General features: G+C 43.9%; 2 protein-coding genes across 6 annotated transcripts in view; both read right to left on the bottom strand.

Moving 5' to 3' along the window:
- The window catches only part of kif20ba (kinesin family member 20Ba), a 53,656-nt gene extending 45,488 nt beyond the window's left edge, over positions 1 to 8,168 (bottom strand). For 4 of the 5 annotated variants that reach the window (XM_079750258.1, XM_079750262.1, XM_079750260.1 and 1 more), the window contains exons 1-3: positions 8,098 to 8,168; positions 7,016 to 7,112; positions 2,360 to 2,452 (exon numbers count right to left, since the gene is read on the bottom strand). In XM_079750258.1, coding sequence (XP_079606384.1) covers positions 2,360 to 2,452; positions 7,016 to 7,108 — 186 coding nt within the window. In that variant the 5' untranslated portion in view covers positions 7,109 to 7,112; positions 8,098 to 8,168. The remainder of the gene's footprint in view (positions 1 to 2,359; positions 2,453 to 7,015; positions 7,113 to 8,097) is intronic. The other variant, XM_079750259.1, reaches the window with a different exon arrangement.
- Positions 8,169 to 11,255: 3,087 nt separating this feature from the next.
- cyp7a1 (cytochrome P450, family 7, subfamily A, polypeptide 1) lies at positions 11,256 to 15,336 on the bottom strand (the record flags this gene model as incomplete). The annotated part of the gene is made up of 8 exons (XM_079750271.1): positions 11,256 to 11,558; positions 11,811 to 11,989; positions 12,142 to 12,272; positions 12,720 to 12,919; positions 13,149 to 13,343; positions 13,768 to 13,977; positions 14,170 to 14,410; positions 15,254 to 15,336. The coding sequence occupies 8 exons, from the start codon at positions 15,334 to 15,336 to the stop codon at positions 11,256 to 11,258; spliced, it is 1,542 nt and encodes a 513-aa protein (XP_079606397.1).
- Between the last annotated feature and the right edge of the window lie 2,935 nt (positions 15,337 to 18,271).

Below are 18,271 nucleotides of genomic sequence, written 5' to 3'. Positions count from 1 at the left end.
TGGGTGTTTCAGAGTGTTGGTGTTTCAGAATGTTGGCCATGGTGTTAAGCCAATTAAGATTGAGGGACTCAATCCGCCTCGCTGTTTGTGTTACGAAGATATCAGTGACCTGGTCATACCAAACTGGATCTTTTTTAAATGATTTCAGAATAACGGCGTGTTTAGCTCAATGTTTTCGGCACCCTTACAGACAGGTAACCCAACGGAGGAGTGCCGTAAGCGTGGCACTCAGCGTGTTTATATCGGACCTTGCCTAACTTTTGGCGGTGGAAGTGCCAATATAAGCAATCAGGGCTGCACCGTACCGCAACGCAGTGGAAATGAGGCATAAGACTGAGCGCCGGGTTCATTGGTTCTCTTAGCTCCTTCTTATTGGTTCACAGCACAGCCAGGGCTCCAGCCTATTTGTGAATAGTAGTTGGCGCGATTCAGATCCCTTAGATAGTCACACCCTATCAGAGGAGGAATCTCCTCCTCTCTCCCATTGAACCCCATGTTATTCACCGGCAGCCAACACTGCCGTGAATGGGAGTCAATGGAGGCTGAGGGAGGAACGTCCTCCAGCAGTTATTGTAAATAGGCGATAGGGGGTGCCAATGTCCCTTTACCCAGGGAAACAAACATTACATATACAAAAGGCATCAAAGTAGTCATATTTAAGGGCATTCATTCATTACAGTAGTCTGGGCAACCTAAAAAAATAATTCTGCACAATGTTAAGGAGGATCTTCCTCCCTCTCCTCCCTGGAGAAGCCTCCACTGTTTCATATAGTAGAACACAGTGGGATCGAGAGTACCCGGTTAGAGTAGTACTTATTGGTACATTCAGTAGGAGTACCTGGTCAGAGTAGTACTTATTGGTAATGCAGTAGAAGGAGTACCTGGTCATAGTAGTACTCATTGGTAATGCAGTAGAAGGAGTACCGGGTCATAGTAGTACTTATTGGTAATGCAGTAGAAGGAGTACCTGGTCATAGAAGTACTCATTGGTAATGCAGTAGAAGGAGTACCGGGTCATAGTAGTACTAATTGGTAATGCAGTAGAAGGAGTACCTGGTCATAGTAGTACTCATTGGTAATGCAGTAGAAGGAGTACCGGGTCATAGTAGTACTTATTGGTAATGCAGTAGAAGGAGTACCTGGTCATAGAAGTACTCATTGGTAATGCAGTAGAAGGAGTACCGGGTCATAGTAGTACTTATTGGTAATGCAGTAGAAGGAGTACCTGGTCATAGAAGTACTCATTGGTAATGCAGTAGAAGGAGTACCGGGTCATAGTAGTACTTATTGGTAATGCAGTAGAAGGAGTACCTGGTCATAGAAGTACTCATTGGTAATGCAGTAGAAGGAGTACCGGGTCATAGTAGGACTTATTGGTAATGCAGTAGTAGTACCTGGTCAGAGTAGTACTTATTGGTAATGCAGTAGAAGGAGTACCTGGTCATAGTAGTACTTATTGGTAATGCAGTAGAAGGAGTACCTGGTCATAGTAGGACTTATTGGTAATGCAGTAGTAGTACCTGGTCATAGTAGTACTCATTGGTAATGCATTAGTAGTACCGGGTCATAGTAGTACTTATTGGTAATGCAGTAGTAGTACCGGGTCATAGTAGTACTCATTGGTAATGCAGTAGAAGGAGTACCTGGTCATAGTAGTACTAATTGGTAATGCAGTAGTAGTACCGGGTCATAGTAGTACTAATTGGTAATGCAGTAGAAGGAGTACCTGGTCATAGTAGTACTTATTGGTAATGCAGTAGTAGTACCGGGTCATAGTAGTACTAATTGGTAATGCAGTAGAAGGAGTACCTGGTCATAGTAGTACTTATTGGTAATGCAGTAGAAGGAGTACCTGGTCATAGTAGTACTTATTGGTAATGCAGTAGAAGGAGTACCTGGTCATAGTAGTACTTATTGGTAATGCAGTAGAAGGAGTACCGGGTCATAGTAGTACTTATTGGTAATGCAGTAGAAGGAGTACCGGGTCATAGTAGTACTAATTGGTAATGCAGTAGAAGGAGTACCGGGTCATAGTAGTACTTATTGGTAATGCAGTAGTAGTACCGGGTCATAGTAGTACTAATTGGTAATGCAGTAGAAGGAGTACCGGGTCATAGTAGTACTTATTGGTAATGCAGTAGAAGGAGTACCGGGTCATAGTAGTACTTATTGGTAATGCAGTAGAAGGAGTACCGGGTCATAGTAGTACTAATTGGTAATGCTGTAGAAGGAGTACCGGGTCATAGTAGTACTAATTGGTAATGCAGTAGAAGGAGTACCGGGTCATAGTAGTACTTATTGGTAATGCAGTAGAAGGAGTACCGGGTCATAGTAGTACTAATTGGTAATGCAGTAGTACCTGGGACTCTGCGCTGTCGCTCTCTGCTGTGGTGAAAGGTCTGATCCTCAGGTACACCTCCAGGTTTTCCTTCACCTCCATCACCCCATCCTGCTGGAGAACACCACCCAACATAGATGAACATCTCCTAGAACATACCCCACCTTGAACACCACCCAACATAGATGAACATCTCCTAGAACATACCCCACCTTGAACACCACCCAACATAGATGAACATCTCCTAGAACATACCCCACCTTGAACACCACCCAAGATAGATGAACATCTCCTAGAACATACCCCACCTTGAACACCACCCAAGATAGATGAACATCTCCTAGAACATACCCCACCTTGAACACCACCCAACATAGGTGAACATCTCCTAGAACATACCCCACCTTGAACACCACCCAAGATAGATGAACATCTCCTAGAACATACCCCACCTTGAACACCACCCAAGATACATGAGTGCCTCCATACAACTCCTAGAATATACACCACCTAGAACACTACCTAGAATATACACCACCCAACATACATGAACACCTAGCACATACACCACCTAGTACACCACCCAACATAGATGAGTACCTCTTGGCACATACACTTCCTAGAATATACACCACCTAGAACATACACCATCCAACATACATTACCTTGATAACATAGTACATACACCTCACGGATCATACCCCACCTAGAAAATACACAGAGGACGAACACCACCTAGAACACATCCTAGAACATACACCACCTAGAACCCCACCCAACACCTACATTTATATACAGTAAACCCCTAGACCATGGTTTCTCAACGGGGGCGTTCGCACAACCTAGGGGGGCGCTGGGAACGTGATTTTCTTTTTTATTTTTTTGGGGGGATTTTAAACTTTCATGGTTTTCAATTTTTTTGGGTGAAAAAATAGGCTACCAGAAATAAATACTGTATTTTCATTTATTGGTTTACATTTACATTTACATTTAGGGCATTTAGCAGACTCTTTTATCCAAAGCGACTTACAAGAAGTGCATTTGTTACAATAAGTACATTTGTCATAAGAAGTGAAACAATATATCGCTGTCGGTACAGTAAAGATGTTCATAGAACCAAGTGCAAGTATTACAATCGCTAGGCTAACCCATTCCCCGTGTAAAGCAACGATAGCAGCTACTGTAGACGCTACACAATTAAGTACCTTGAATAAGTGCAATGTGCAAGTGCCAGGACGTACAACATTCAATGGTGGCTGTGCATTGGTTTCTATGCAGAGTCGAGGTGAACTCTGAACAGGTGAGTTTTGAGTCTTTTGCGGAAGCTGGTGAGCGACTCTGCGATCCTGACATCTGTAGGGAGCTCGTTCCACCACTGAGGTCCCAAAACAGAGAAAAGTTGTGACTTCGCTGATCGACCTTTGCTTACTCTTAGCGATGGCGGTACCAGACGTCCAGCTGAGCGGAGGGATCGAGCTGGGGTGTGTGGCTTTACTAATGCTTGAAGGGAGGCAGGGGCAGTTCCATCGACTGCCTTGTATGCCAGTACCATCATCTTGAATCTGATGCGAGCTATTACAGGGAGCCAGTGGAGGTCTCGGAAGAGGGGGGTTTCTAACCCATCTAGCGTCTCAGCTACTTTTGAGTGTCTATGCGCAGTGTAACAGTGGTCATGTTACACTGCGCATAACAACAGCGACCTACGTCACGACGTGCGTCGTGACGTAGGTCGCTTTGGCCGCGACGCAGGTCGCTTTGGCCGCGACGTAGGTCGCGACGTAGGTCGCTTTGGTCGCGTCGTAGGTCGCATTGGTCGCTGTGTTGGTCGCTCGTCAGGCTGCTTTCAGTCGCAGTGGTCGTTGGCTGGCTTGGTCGCTCAAAGTCTATCGGCGGTCCTTAATCAGTTAATTTGCATGTTAACGTTTTTTTTGCGACAGTTGAAATACCAGAAAGCCATGCTCTCTGGCGAAAGCTACCTACAGCTCTTCATTGCTAATATTATTTTAATAGTTTTCTATTCAATTACAGTTTAAAATGATGAAATCGTTGCTCTATCAGTATCAATAATAATAATCTCTCCACGGCCAGCTATATTTTTGCTCTTTTAGTCAAACTTATTGACGCAATCGGCCTCTTTCATTTTAACATTTTAGTATGATGGTATGATAATACGACATAATGACGAGCTGCGACGCCTGGCTGGTATCGGCTGGCTGGCTGCGACGACAGGCCACGCAACACCGATCTAAATGTTCTCAACATGCAGTAGCCTAGGCCATAACATTACAATATTTCATGGAAGCCAAGACAATCAGTCTATATCTATAGCCTAAATGACAACACACACACACACGCGCGCACACACACTTAAAACACACTCGTAAAGCAACACTGACATAGGAGCCTGCATTGGCTAAAGTTGTTGGGATGCACGTTATTTTATAACAGGGAGAGGCAAAGTTGTGCATTTCAATGCACACACGAGGCCTACTGCAGGGTTAGTTGTGGTTGGTTGTGGTCTTAGTGAAACAGCCTAGCCTTGGAGTTGGAGTGATTGTGTGATTGTGCGAGAGAGAGCGCACCTGCCGTGGTGATGTTTGGCTTGTTTTGGGCTTTGTGTATGTGTTCAATGATGTATCTGTCTGATCGTATTAGCTGTAGATGGATGGTTAAATAATGTCACAAGATCGGTCATGCAGGCTCTCATTTGTAAGTGCACTGATTGTGTGCCCGTCTCTGATATGCTATATACCTGGCATTTATTCAGTTCATTGTTCTTCTGAGTGCGCAAGTATGGTGCCAATTATTGTCATGTTTGCATTGTAATGCACAACTTTGCCTCTCCCTTTTATAAAATAACGTGCATCCCAACGACTTTAACCAATACAAGCTCCTATGTCAGTGTTGCTTTACGAGTGTGTGTGTGTGTGTGTGTGTGTGTGTCTGTGTGTGTGTGTGTGTGTATGTGTGTGTGTGTGTGTCCGTGTGTGTGTGTGTGTGTTGTCATGTAGGCTATCATGCTGGCTTGCATCCACGAAATATTGTAATGTTATGGCCTAGGCTACTGCATGTTGAGAACATTTAGATCGGTGTTGCGCAACAATCTGGGGATGAGGACATCCCTGAATATTGACGGGTATTTCGCACACTGCCATCTCAATATATGTAGCCTAACATAAAAAAATATAACACTGTACTAGACACAAATGTATTTTCCACTAGCTAGTGGTGGTCAATACATTGTAGTGTATAATACTGTAGAGAAACTAGTAAAGTCAACACAGCTTTATGTTACGGCGTAACACGGCAGGCACTGCAGCTCTCGACAATGCATTACTTTAGTCTGGCATTTCTCTTCACTGATTGGTTAAAAAAGCTTCCAAACTTAGTGGTCACGTAAAAAAGAGGGAGGGGCTCGTTTTGCATACCTAATAGCCGCGGCTATTAGGTGTAGCAAAAAACAACAACTAATTTTGTTTCATAGCCCGTTTTCCTCCTGTCTCTTGCTATTGTTCAGTTACAGCTGCTCTGAGCGTACTCTCCACGAAAAGAGCGTTGCATTTCAAATACAAAATATATAGGCCTAATTAGGCCTCTGCTCGCGATCTGTTTTCGCGGTGCCCGCGTTGCCCGGGCCGCAGTGCCCGTGGTTCCAGGGCCGCGGTGCCCGGGTTGCTGTCACGGTGCCCGCGGTTCCCAGGCCATTCATTCATTGATGGGGCACGGCGGGAGGCGCGGGAGTTCCGTGCCCACGGTTCCCGGGCCGCGATGCCCGGGCTGCGCCAGAGGATCAGGGTAAAGGTGCTTGCACACCGCCGCGCGGCAACCGCCCTTATAACCGCCTCACTGCCGGAGGGTTCAGCGCGGTGGTGTGAAGGGCCATGCGTTTTCAAAAGCGGCTGCTGCTTTCACACTGTCGCGTGGCAACTCGCCGCCTCCATTCATTTCAATGAGGGAAGGGCGGCGGTTACAAAAGCGGCTGAAAACCAGGAAGCGGTTGCCGCCCACGTGAACGCGCACAGATTTTGCCCTACCGCTCAGCTTTCCCCGTGTTGAAACTTTCGGTGGCAGCCGATCTGACAGCGGCAACAGCAGCAGCAGCAGCCGCTTTTGAAAACGCCTGGCCCTCCACACCACCGCGCTGAACCCTCCGGCAGCGAGGCGGTTATAAGGGCGGTTGCCGCGCGGCGGTGGGCAAGCACCTTGACGCTGCGGCTGCCACCGAAAGTTCAAACAGGGGGAAGGCTGAGTGGTAGGGCAAAATCTGTGCGCGTTCACGTGGGCGGCAACCGCTTCCTGGTTTTCAGCCGCTTTTGTAACCGCCTCCCCTCTGCCGCCCTTCCCTCACTGAAATGAATGGAGGCGCCGAGTTGCCGCGCGGCGGTGTGAAAGCAGCTTAAGGTCAGGGGGGCGTTTGCTCAGAAAAGGTTGAGAGCCACTGCCCTAGACCATGACATACACCATATATCAAGAGTTTGTCAGACATGGTCTGACACACTGGTGATGATGTAGTACCAGGAAATCGTTTGATTAGCTCACCCTACCGCGACGTTACCTCATTATCCAATATTATCGTTTTTTTTCTCTTTATTTGCATTGTTCAAACGATAAAAAAAGTTCTCCAATTATTATTTCATGCCAATGAAAGTGGTGGATTTGAGAGCAGGAGGGCCGTACCTCAGAGTATGGGAGGGTGCTGAACTCCACGGACAGGTCCACCTTCAGGTCCTCCACCCCTTCACGCCTGGTGCTGAAGCCGGACTCCATCATCAACCTGGGAGACCAGGAGCATCCTTCAGCCAAACACCCTGGTTACCTTCAACCAACCAGCCTGGTTACCTTCAACCAACCAGCCTGGTTACCTTCAACCACCCACCCTGGTTACCTTCAACCAAACACCCTAGTTACCTTCAACCAACCAGCCTGGTTACCTTCAACCAACCAGCCTGGTTACCTTCAACCAACCAGCCTGGTTACCTTCAGCCAAACACCCTGGTTACCTTCAACCAACCAGCCTGGTTACCTTCAACCAAACACCCTAGTTACCTTCAACCAAACACCCTAGTTACCTTCAACCACCCACCCTGGTTACCTTCAACCACCCACCCTGGTTACCTTCAACCACCCACCCTGGTTACCTTCAACTAACCAGCCTGGTTACCTTCAACCAAACACCCTGGTTACCTTCAACCACCCACCCTGGTTACCTTCAACTAACCACCCTGGTTACCTTCAACCAAACACCCTGGTTACCTTCAACCACCCACCCGGGTTACCTTCAACTACCCACCCTGGTTACCTTCAACTAACCACCCTGGTTACCTTCAACTACCCACCCTGGTTACCTTCAACCACCCACCCTGGTTACCTTCAACCACCCACCCTGGTTACCTTCAACTAACCAGCCTGGTTACCTTCAACTACAAATCCGAAACAGGGAGTCACAGACTGACCGAGTTGCTTATCCTGCAAACGATTGATTTCGTAACCAAAGGCATGCGATACAAAGACGATCCCGAAGAGGGGCAACATTGGTCGGTCAACCCATCAGACATGGGACCCGACCTCCTCCCGCAAAGAGCTCTGGAGGGAACGTCCTCCTAGCCGCTGCTACACGGCAGCCACAGCCAGTCTCCGGTCTTCTAGCCTCGGACTGGAAGACCGTCAACGCCTTGTTTTGATTCAATGATGCGTCACTCACTGCCAGTAAACAAAATACACGTCAAACTATTCCTTATTAACAAATAAATTCAACATACCTTTGGGAATGCTATCACCACGGCGCTAAAACAGTCGCGGTCTAATTTTGAAGAATCAGATCTGACCAATCACAACACCGCTGAAAATAATTTCTCTACGGAGAGTAGAATGTTGTCTCCTGGCTGTTGGAGCACACGACCGCCGCCTACCTGTGGACCACCGCATAGCGGTCATGTGACAACCGCCTAGCGGTGGGCCGCCGCCCAGCGGGCATGTGACCGCCGCCTAGCGGTGGACCGCCACCTGGCGGGCATACTGCCACCTAGCGGAGGACCACCGCCTAGCGGGCATACTGCCACCTAGCGGTGGACCACCGCCTAGCGGACATGTGACCGCCGCCTAGCGGTGGACCGCCACCTGGCGGGCATACTGCCACCTAGCGGTGGACCGCCGCCTAGCGGGCATGTGACCGCCGCCTAGCGGTGGACCGCCACCTGGCGGGCATACTGCCGCCTAGCGGTGCACCGCCACCTGGCGGGCATACTGCCGCCTAGCGGTGGACCGCCACCTGGCGGGCATACTGCCACCTAGCGGAGGACCGCCGCCTAGCGGGCATACTGCCACCTAGCGGAGGACCGCCGCCTAGCGGGCATACTGCCACCTAGCGGTGGACCGCCGCCTAGCGGGCATGTGACCCCCGCCTAGCGGTCATGTGACACAAAATTGTGACACATGTAGCCTCCACACGCATGTCCACATGAAGTACACGCTGATACTTTGTTGCATCATTGCCTTTTTGGTTCCCAAGTAGCGCATTAAGAAAAGTTGGGGCTACCGTTACTGTTAGACGGACTCCTTGTTAATGAACTGCTGTGCTTCCAGTTGTTTCTGATCCTTGCATTGTTTAATGTATGAACTTGGCTTCTCTGGTTCTTGCTGCAACCCACAAATTTGACATGCGTGAACACTGTAACTGAAAAAGCCGGACTCATGTTTTTGTTGTTTTAACCTGGAATGTAAAATGTTTATATAATTATGTCTTAATCTCTCTTTAGAATTGTATCCTAATATATGAAAGTCGCTCTTTATTCGCTAATCAAGGCAGGCCAGAATATGTGCACTTCTAAATATCACATAAAAAATACACCAATCGTAATTTAATGAATTATTTCAGTTTGTGGCCTTTTGCATCTGTACAAGAGGTTACCAGGGGACGGGAATACGGTCGGTTACTACAGTTGAACTCACTTAAACTCTTGCAGCAGCAGTAGTTAAATATTGCTGGATTGCCCTTTACGTCAGATAGCACCCATCAGCCACGCGATGTGAGTTCGACCTTTCTGAATCTGTGTGACCTTGAAATGTTCAAGGGTTATCAGGCTCATGAAATCACCAACATGCAGAAAGAAATACATCAGGCCGTTATTATTATGTAATTAGTTTATGTAAAGATATGTATTTCCTTTCTCATTTTCCTACAATTGTTAAACCCTTAATATCCCCAAATAGTGTGTAATTTTTTGTTGCTAATAAAACCTGAAAATACAGTTTTCCGTCTCAAATGCTAGTGCTAACAAAAAGGATTGTAATGATTTTTGCATTTGGACGATATCCTAAACAAATATAAACTTGAATGTACTTTAAATTAATGTTAGCATATACTGTATGTTTGTGAATATGTGGCCTTCCAGTATTCGATTGATTTTGAAATAATAAAGTAGACAAAAAAAAAGTATATATTCTAAATGCTCATTATTTAATGTTTGTCCTGTCACTAGCAGAGGGCCAAGTCACAGGACACACATCGAGGGATGCCTCTGGACACATCAGTGACGTGCCTTGAATCATCAGACGTTTCGGGTCTTTCAACATAATATATTATGATGTATATTACAATGAATAAATTAATTCAATAAATGATATCTAATAATTTAAATCCTTAATAACTTTGTGAAAAGGATCTTTCTATGGTGTCATAGAACAGTTCTCCATGCAACACCGCGACAGAGCAGTAAATGTTCACCCATACATTGATCCTCATCCTCTGGAAACAATAAAGGACAACAACGGACAGCTCATGCTTAGTGTTAGAATGATACAATCTTTAATCCGTGCTTAATGAGACCTTTGTACAGTGCTGTAATCAGGAGCTTAAGTTATCAAGTCCCATAGATAAGAACAACAAATATGTGTGTGCAGTACTTCTTTCATAGGTCCAAACTTTTTTTTTTCGAACCAATGGATTATATAAAAAGGTTCTCACAATCATTTTCATAAACAATGAAAAATATGTTGATGACCATTTATGTGTAAATATTAAGGTCATGCTGAGTGGCATTGGGGCACAATTCTAGAAATCATCAGTAAAGATAAATACACTAACAGCAAGAAATACAAATAGGAGCTTATTTATCTACATATTTTATATAAGTATATATCTACATATTTATATACAGCTATTCGTTCATACACAGATAGGTATCTGTAATGGCTTTTATTAATATAAATATACAGTATATACATGCCAATAAAAACCCATCTGGATGAGTTGGAAGAAACGTGAGGGAACGAAGAAACGTTCACAGGTCGCAGTAATCTGAAGGAGCGACAAAGCATTTCCTGCTTGACCTTTGCCTGACAAAATAGAGGATCCTTCTGATTGGCTTGAATGGCACTTGGTGGAACAGGCCTTAAGTCAATCCATTGGTGTATTCGTTTATGACCTTAAAGCACAGCAATGCTTTCGTCCCCCGACAAAACATTTGCACCAACAGCAATAGAGAATGGGAGTCTTCAGCCAGTAATGTTAATATACCTCATTCCTATCTGTCGCAGTTTGGATAAGAAATTAAATAATATATGGAGGGGGAAACGTATAGCTAAGGTAGAAGACTAGGAGGAGTTATTAGACAAGAGTTCATGTGGTAAGAAAAGTAGGGCCTTGATGCCTAGAAGTGTTGTTTTAATTTACATTCTAACAGTGCAAATCATTAACCAAAATCCGGAGGTAGTTAACTTGCCAAGTCTTATTAGTTAAAAATGTAGGGGAGTTAAATGTCTTTCTGTTTTTTATGGGTGTTATATTTACAATGTGGAAGTTATATACAAAGCTAAGAAGAGAGGCAATCCGGTGGTACTGGAGATTATCCAGGATCACATTCAGAATGAGACTCTCCTCCAACGGTGTGCAGTTTTCTATACATTTCCATGAGCCCCCTCATGGGTGAGATTTCAGCTTGTACCTGAAGTCTACGTCATAGGTGGGCTGAAGGATGCCAAGGCCGGCACGTGATTGGTCAAGGGGAGGAACTTTGACGAGTGGGTCCAGTAGCTCCATCTCAAAGTAGGACAGTGCCAGAGTCAGAAACTGCTTGATCTCGTGGACGGCAAAGAAGCGACCTGGGCATTTGGTGACCCCAGAGCCAAACGGCATGTAGTAGTAGCGCAGGCGTCGCCCTCCACGGAAGAAGGTGTTCTTTTCTTGACCGTCTTCATCCAGGAACCGGTCGTATTTATACTCCTTCAGGGAGGCACAAAAAATAAATTAAAAAGCTGATTATTCATTTTGATAAAATCTACTAGAGACAGCATTTTAACTCAAAGTATGATTGAAAATTGTATTCTAGAGTGAGGAATATAGATTGTATATTAACATTTATTTATATATTTAAATGTATTCAAACACATATTTTTAACAGAAACACATGTGGCCATATCTTGTAATTGTTCATTTATAATATCGCTCATGGGTCTGATCATGAAAGAGGCTTACATAGGGGTCTTCAAAGATCTCCGGGTCAAAGTGCAGCATTGGGGGGTACAGGGCGATGACATCATCCTTTCTTATATGATATGCTTCCTGGTTGTCAAGGTGAAGCAGGAAGTTGTCCTTTGCAATGCGGACGTTCATGGAAGCACTGGATAGACGCATGGCTTCTTTAATGATGCTGTCTGGGATGGTAGGAAACAAGGTATAGATCTTTTTTAAACATGACATATTTGGCAAGGGTTTTAAACATATTTGCATGGTAAAGTGAGTCTCTGCACTTGGTGTACATAGAAGCACATCCTGGCCACAGCGCTTAAGTGTGTTCTAAACGTACCTAAAACATGCATGTTGTCCAGCTCTTCTCTGGTGAGGGTGAGCCTTGGCCCATTGGGTTCCACCTGTTGACCGGTGCTCTGTAGAACTTTCTGAACCTCTTCACGGGCTGCTTTCATTGCATCTGGACTCCTGCAAATGCATGTCATCAATATTGTGGCCAATAATAAAAACTTGAAGAGAAGTGCAGTTGAAGTGTCTTTAGTACCCTTAACCCTCACTCCTGTTGACCTCAAAATAAACCACTGCTCCGATGGAGCTTCACCCTCCACACACAACCGGTCCAAGAATATGCATGTAGGTGTTTGGGGAAGCCTAAGCCTCTCTCGATGCTGCAGTCAACCGCTGGCCAGACAGAGCTCAACACATCCACACAGCCCTCCCCTCGTCTGTGTCATCATGACATCATCGGAGTGGAACGTTCACAGAGTGGGGTTTTTACGGAGACTGGCAAAACCGTATGATTACACACTACAAAACCATGGCTGCATGGAGATACAACCAGCGATCCCATATTGTCTCAAACTGCTAACTTCCCAGCCGTGGGATGGACCACAGGTGTCCCAGCGGACCAATTACCTGATGAGGTAGAGCAGGCTCCAGAAGGTGGCAGGCAGGGTGTTGGCCTGGGAGGCCCACAGTAAGGCCACGTGTGTCCGGGCCTTGCTGATGTCATTGAATGTGGATAGGGAGTCATTGAGGATCATTCTCATTGAGATGAGGTCAGAGACATTTTCTCTCTTGGACAGGTTGTCGGCAAGCATGGTTTTTGCGAGATTCTGAAAATTAAGATAGTGATGATCAACTGACCGCAAATTATGTGGGGATAAGATAAGTGTTTTTTTTATATGTTATATGTGCATGCCTGCAATTTGAACATGTGACTTGTAAAATAACTGGTCAAATAAGTAATCAATATAATGAATGTCGGGAACATCCACACACACTGGTATTTGGTCTTATAGATTGTGTTTCCTGTGCAGCACTGAATAGAAAATGTCTACTGACCTCTCTAGCACTGTGAGCACTCTTGAACACATGTATGGGCAGACCGGCCACTAATGCCGGGAAAATCTTGTCGAACTCCTTGAAGTTTTCCAAAGCATTGAGCACAAGGGCCCTCTGAGCGGCCTGCCGGGCCTGAGGCTTATCCCTGCCCAGCTCCTTGCCAAAGAGAGTCAGGTAGCCGGACTCAAACATAACCTAGGGGATAAGGAGGCAGTGAGAGAATGAACAATGACATCCAAACAAAGTATGCAACCGCTAGCGGTTTGAGTGCCGTTACTGTTTTCTGAAAGTGTTGAATGACGTTGTTGGTACGAAGGAAACCCGACATGGCTTGATTTGAATTTTCGTGTTACATGCTACATGTATAAGATAAATAAAGGGGGGTGGTGGGCAACAGTGAACCAATTCCCTGGATGACTTGGCCTGAAGCATTCAGATATATATACATATAAAAAAAAACATTATGCTGGTTTTAACTGACACACAGAATTTCAGTCCTCCTGTCATATTGTTATTCAACCCTACATATGATCCATTATAAACCACCACCAGTGGCTTCCTCCTGTCCCTAAGTCATGTTGGTCTATGAGTCGGACTGCACACCTTCTATATTACTGACCTTATAACAGAAGACAAAGATGCCGTCCACCTGCCAGCGTTCAGCGCTGGGTTGGACCGTGTCTGAGTCCAGCATGACGTCCTGCAGGTGGCCCATCATGGCGTCAATCAGGGAGGGCAGGGCCTCTCCCTGCAGCGTCTTCAGGAAGGTCTGGTGCAGGTTCTCTGTGGTGTGGCCATGGCGAGGATCAAAGCTGTCATGTCCAAAGGCCTGAAGAAAAAATTATACAACTTCAGCAATCAGGATCATGCAAAAAATTGTGAACCAATTGAGCACAATTTGACCTACATTTCTGTGTAGGTGGACTAGTTTATCTTTTGACTATGAATATACACAGTTATAGGCTAAAAGAAATTTCTAAGTAATTAGGTACAGAGAGTATAACGGAGAGTATCCCCTTACTTTGACAGAGGTAGCAAAGTGAAATTTCATCCAATCCAGATGTCTGCCCTGACGAATGACGGCATGGTAGGAGAAAGGGTCGCAAAGGAAGTGGAAGTACTGTCCAGCAATCTTGCAGGTGAATATATGGCCATATTTTTTCTGACGGCTGCGTAGAAACTGAAGTGGGTTGGCACCAAACTGTAGGGCACAGCCCAGGTAGGGAATGAGGCCGTTCTCAACCGGTGGTTCTCCAGGATTCCTGTAAAGTAGGCAAAATGGAATATATTCAACAACATGCACAATCTTTGTTTTACCGTTCAGTTCTCCCGTACATGCGCTGGTAGGTGAGGATGCATCACATGTTCTGTGAGTTCAGTTGTTGGTTTAGGGAGTGTATGTGTATGTTCACGCTTCATTGTCAAGCAGATAAAACCGGTAGACACCCGTAGCAACCCCACAAAAAGTGTTGCTCATGAAGATGCTTTAAGTAGCACTGATGAGGCTAAAGGTTAAGCAGCGTCTCTGACAAGAGGTGGAGGAAAGGTTTCATCACAAGGGGGCAAGATGGACTCAATGGGCCCTTTTATAATAAAGACCTTGGCTCAGGCAAATGGTACAAGTCAATGTAGACCCATTTACTATACGCTCCATCTTCCATCTGTGAATCACTACGCTACTGTCTGCTGTTTATCTCTCAGTAAAGGGACTTCAGCGGTGAGACAGAACAGCAAAAAGACTGCCTTTCGCTAGTCCCTCTCATCTCCTGCCCTCCTAATAAACCTCTCACACCACCTGAAAGCCTCCTCAGACAGCCTCCCTACGCCTGAACAGGTGGAGGGATGCTCACATAGTATAACAATAATAAACATGTTTTATTTATTCACAACAGATTGGTGAATCATTTAAAATTTAATTTGAACATAAATAAAATAACAATAGGTGCGTGCAACTACAGTGCAGCGATACACACTGTGCTTAAACTATATTGACTGCGTAGATGGACACAATGTTGCTCACTGACTTCAACCTTTTGCACACCTTATTATCAGGGGTGAAAAATCCCATTGCAGTCACTACAAGAAAAACATAAAAGGTATCTTACCTCCGTCGTATCCCTACAGCCAGCCAGAGGAGACAGCAGAACCCCACAAGGACTGCCCAGATCAGAGCTATGCTCAGCATCATCTTTATGGAGATGTGGACGTGCGAAAGACCGTTGATTTGTTTCTTAGTTTACTTGCTGAACTTAGATTATATTTTTGAAAGAAAGGTGTAACTGATATTTCAATCACTTAATCAAAATGTGAAGGTTGACTGACGGAGTGATTGCCATCTAATCATATCACAATTAAATGTGAATGATGGGTTCAAAATGTATTCCAATATCTACCTCGCTACACTCAACGCTATCAATTCCATGTGCTTCAAGTGTCACTGTGGTTCAGGTTTTTATACCTTTCTCTCTTCAGGCCAGAACCAGAGGAGAGTCGATGGTGTCACCAATGGAGGAGTAGCTGACAGCTTCAAAACCCGCCCCTATCTCCTGTTCATGGCTGGTATCTCTTGGTAAATACTGTTACACTGTTGGACTCTCTCTAGGAAGCCTCGTTTCAAAACACTATCAAATATGTACCCTGTGTATGTGTGTGTGGCCGTGCGTGTGTGTGCTTAGGTACAATGGCCTTGACTGTTGTCCATGAACAACCTTACCTGAAGGACAGAGAACTGTACCATGATAGCACTGCTTGGTTGGCAAATAGATTCAAGGTTATCTATCAGTGTGTCTGAACCGCATGTATGTATTTATGAGTGTGCAGTGTGTGGATTCATATTACGCATGTGTATATATGTATTAATATTTTACATATATATGTATATATATATATATATATATATATATATATATATATATATATATATATATATATATACTGTACATGGAGATAAATATCAATCTTATATTCTATTTGTATATCTATCTACACACACACATCCATATACATCAGCTGGCTGAGGGAGATATTTGTATATATATACACTCCATCCTCATGGGGATACCTGTGACACATCAATGCTTGCTGATAAGGTCAAGGCTAAACTTGTAAATTGATAAACTTGCATGTCATTCATGTTGCTGTTATACACATCTTTTTTTGCAGAATTTCTATTTTTTTGCTTTTTCCTTTATCTCCTCTTTGCCACTTATGACCAAAAAAATATGTTTAGTCCACAGTTTTGTTTAAACAGTTGATACAATACAGTATTATGCATATTTTTTAACCATTGTCATCACAGTTTATTAGACATTACTCATGGCCATTGTAATACAATATAACGTTCCTTATTACTTTGCAGATTAAATTCATTCATAATTTTAACTAATGAAATAGTTGTATGTATTAACATAATTGCATTAATACTATTACCAATTACTACTAATACTAATATGACTGTTTAATAATAACAATGATAATGCTTGCTTGATTATTAAACTTTTGAAAGTTATTCCAAAGTGTGATAAAAATGATAAATAATAAAATACTTGAGCGACAGCGATGTGATCACATCTTGCTTCGACCATTTTGTGCTATAAATAAATAAGCTTTTGTTTATTCATTCATAATAATCAACCAATATGAAAATGAAATGAGCAATTTATGGACTGCAAGGCCTCAGTTCCTCATCCTTTCAATGTGACTTTTTTGATCAATTCACGCAAGGACACATTCACTGTCAACTGCTGACAATCCACAATCAGATTTTTATCTCATTGTAGATAGGTCAGGGTCGAACTCTGATTGGGTTCAATCTGGCCATGACCAGATTGATCAGAAATACTTTAGCAAAACTGCAAAAAAAATAATTAATAAACTGCAATGGCATTCAATGTAATGTATGTGTAGTGTGTTGGTTTCAACTAACTTTTGTTCAACTAACAAAAGTTAATTTTATATTTAAAAATGCAACATCAAATTAAGGTTGATATTCAACTTTAACTAGGCACATCCACTATTCTCGACTTAACCATGAATTAATGCCTATACTCAGAAAATTATTTTAAGCAGCGACAAAAAGGACACCTCTACCTTTGTATTCAACAACATTTTACCAGGTATTTTAATAATAATTTACAGGGACAAAAGATCCGATAACATATCTGGCCGCAAAAGTTGCATTGAAAAGACAGGTGAAGCCACTGCCTGAGTCTACTCAATCTACTTTGTCTTCTAACTTTCTTTGGTAAGTCAGTGGCTTTCCAGCTCACACTCCAGTAACCTCGAGCGTTTGTTGGGTGTCAGGTAACCCCAGGGTACAGGGTACATTGTTGACAGACATTAGGCCATCCCCCGGAGAACAAATACAAAAGTAACAAATTTAAACAATGTTGTATATTACACTATAATCTTAATGATATACACGAAAACAAAACAAAAAGCAAGACCTGTACTGGGGTAATATTTCGTTTTTTTCCACCTCATTGGAGAACCTTATGTGCTTGAAACAGAACAAATTTTCCGGAAACTTTTGGAATGCCAAATTTGAGTTAATCCCAATGCACATGGATAGCAAGTATCGTTTCTTATCTGTGGTGCGACCCGAAAAATGATTTGAATGGCTTAACTGAGCACAGTACACATTGTTCCAATTCAGCAATGTATTTGCTTGCGTCTAATATAACTTCAGTCAATGTTGGACCGAAACATCTGAAAATATTGTTTTTCATTTGTCCCGAAACGGACGTGGGCTTTTAGCTTGAAACAAAAACAAAAAGTCCAGTGAGACTGGACAACTGTCAACAACAACAACAACAAGTACACCGAGAAAAGCGGCGGAAAGCCTTCCCTGCAGCGATGGATGTGGCGTAACTCGCTATCAAGCTGCTCACGGTGCATGAATACCAACTCCACATTCATTTGAGTTGCTCAACAATAAAATGAATCATTCCATCCAGGGAATGTTTCTCTATCAATTGTTTTATTGTGGTCAACTTACCCACTACCCCCCTCCCCCTCAAACAGTTGATATCTGTGTGTACATTTGTAATCTGTGTGAATTTATTTAAAACCCATGCATACATTGGTAATCTGTATGAAAATACTGACGTGACATTTGTTTGTCT

Source organism: Pollachius pollachius, assembly GCF_949987615.1.
Source record: "Pollachius pollachius genome assembly, chromosome: 14".
NCBI lineage: Eukaryota > Metazoa > Chordata > Actinopteri > Gadiformes > Gadidae > Pollachius > Pollachius pollachius.
The sequence above is the reverse complement of the archived record's forward strand: the minus strand, read 5'-3'. Positions and strand labels throughout refer to the sequence as shown.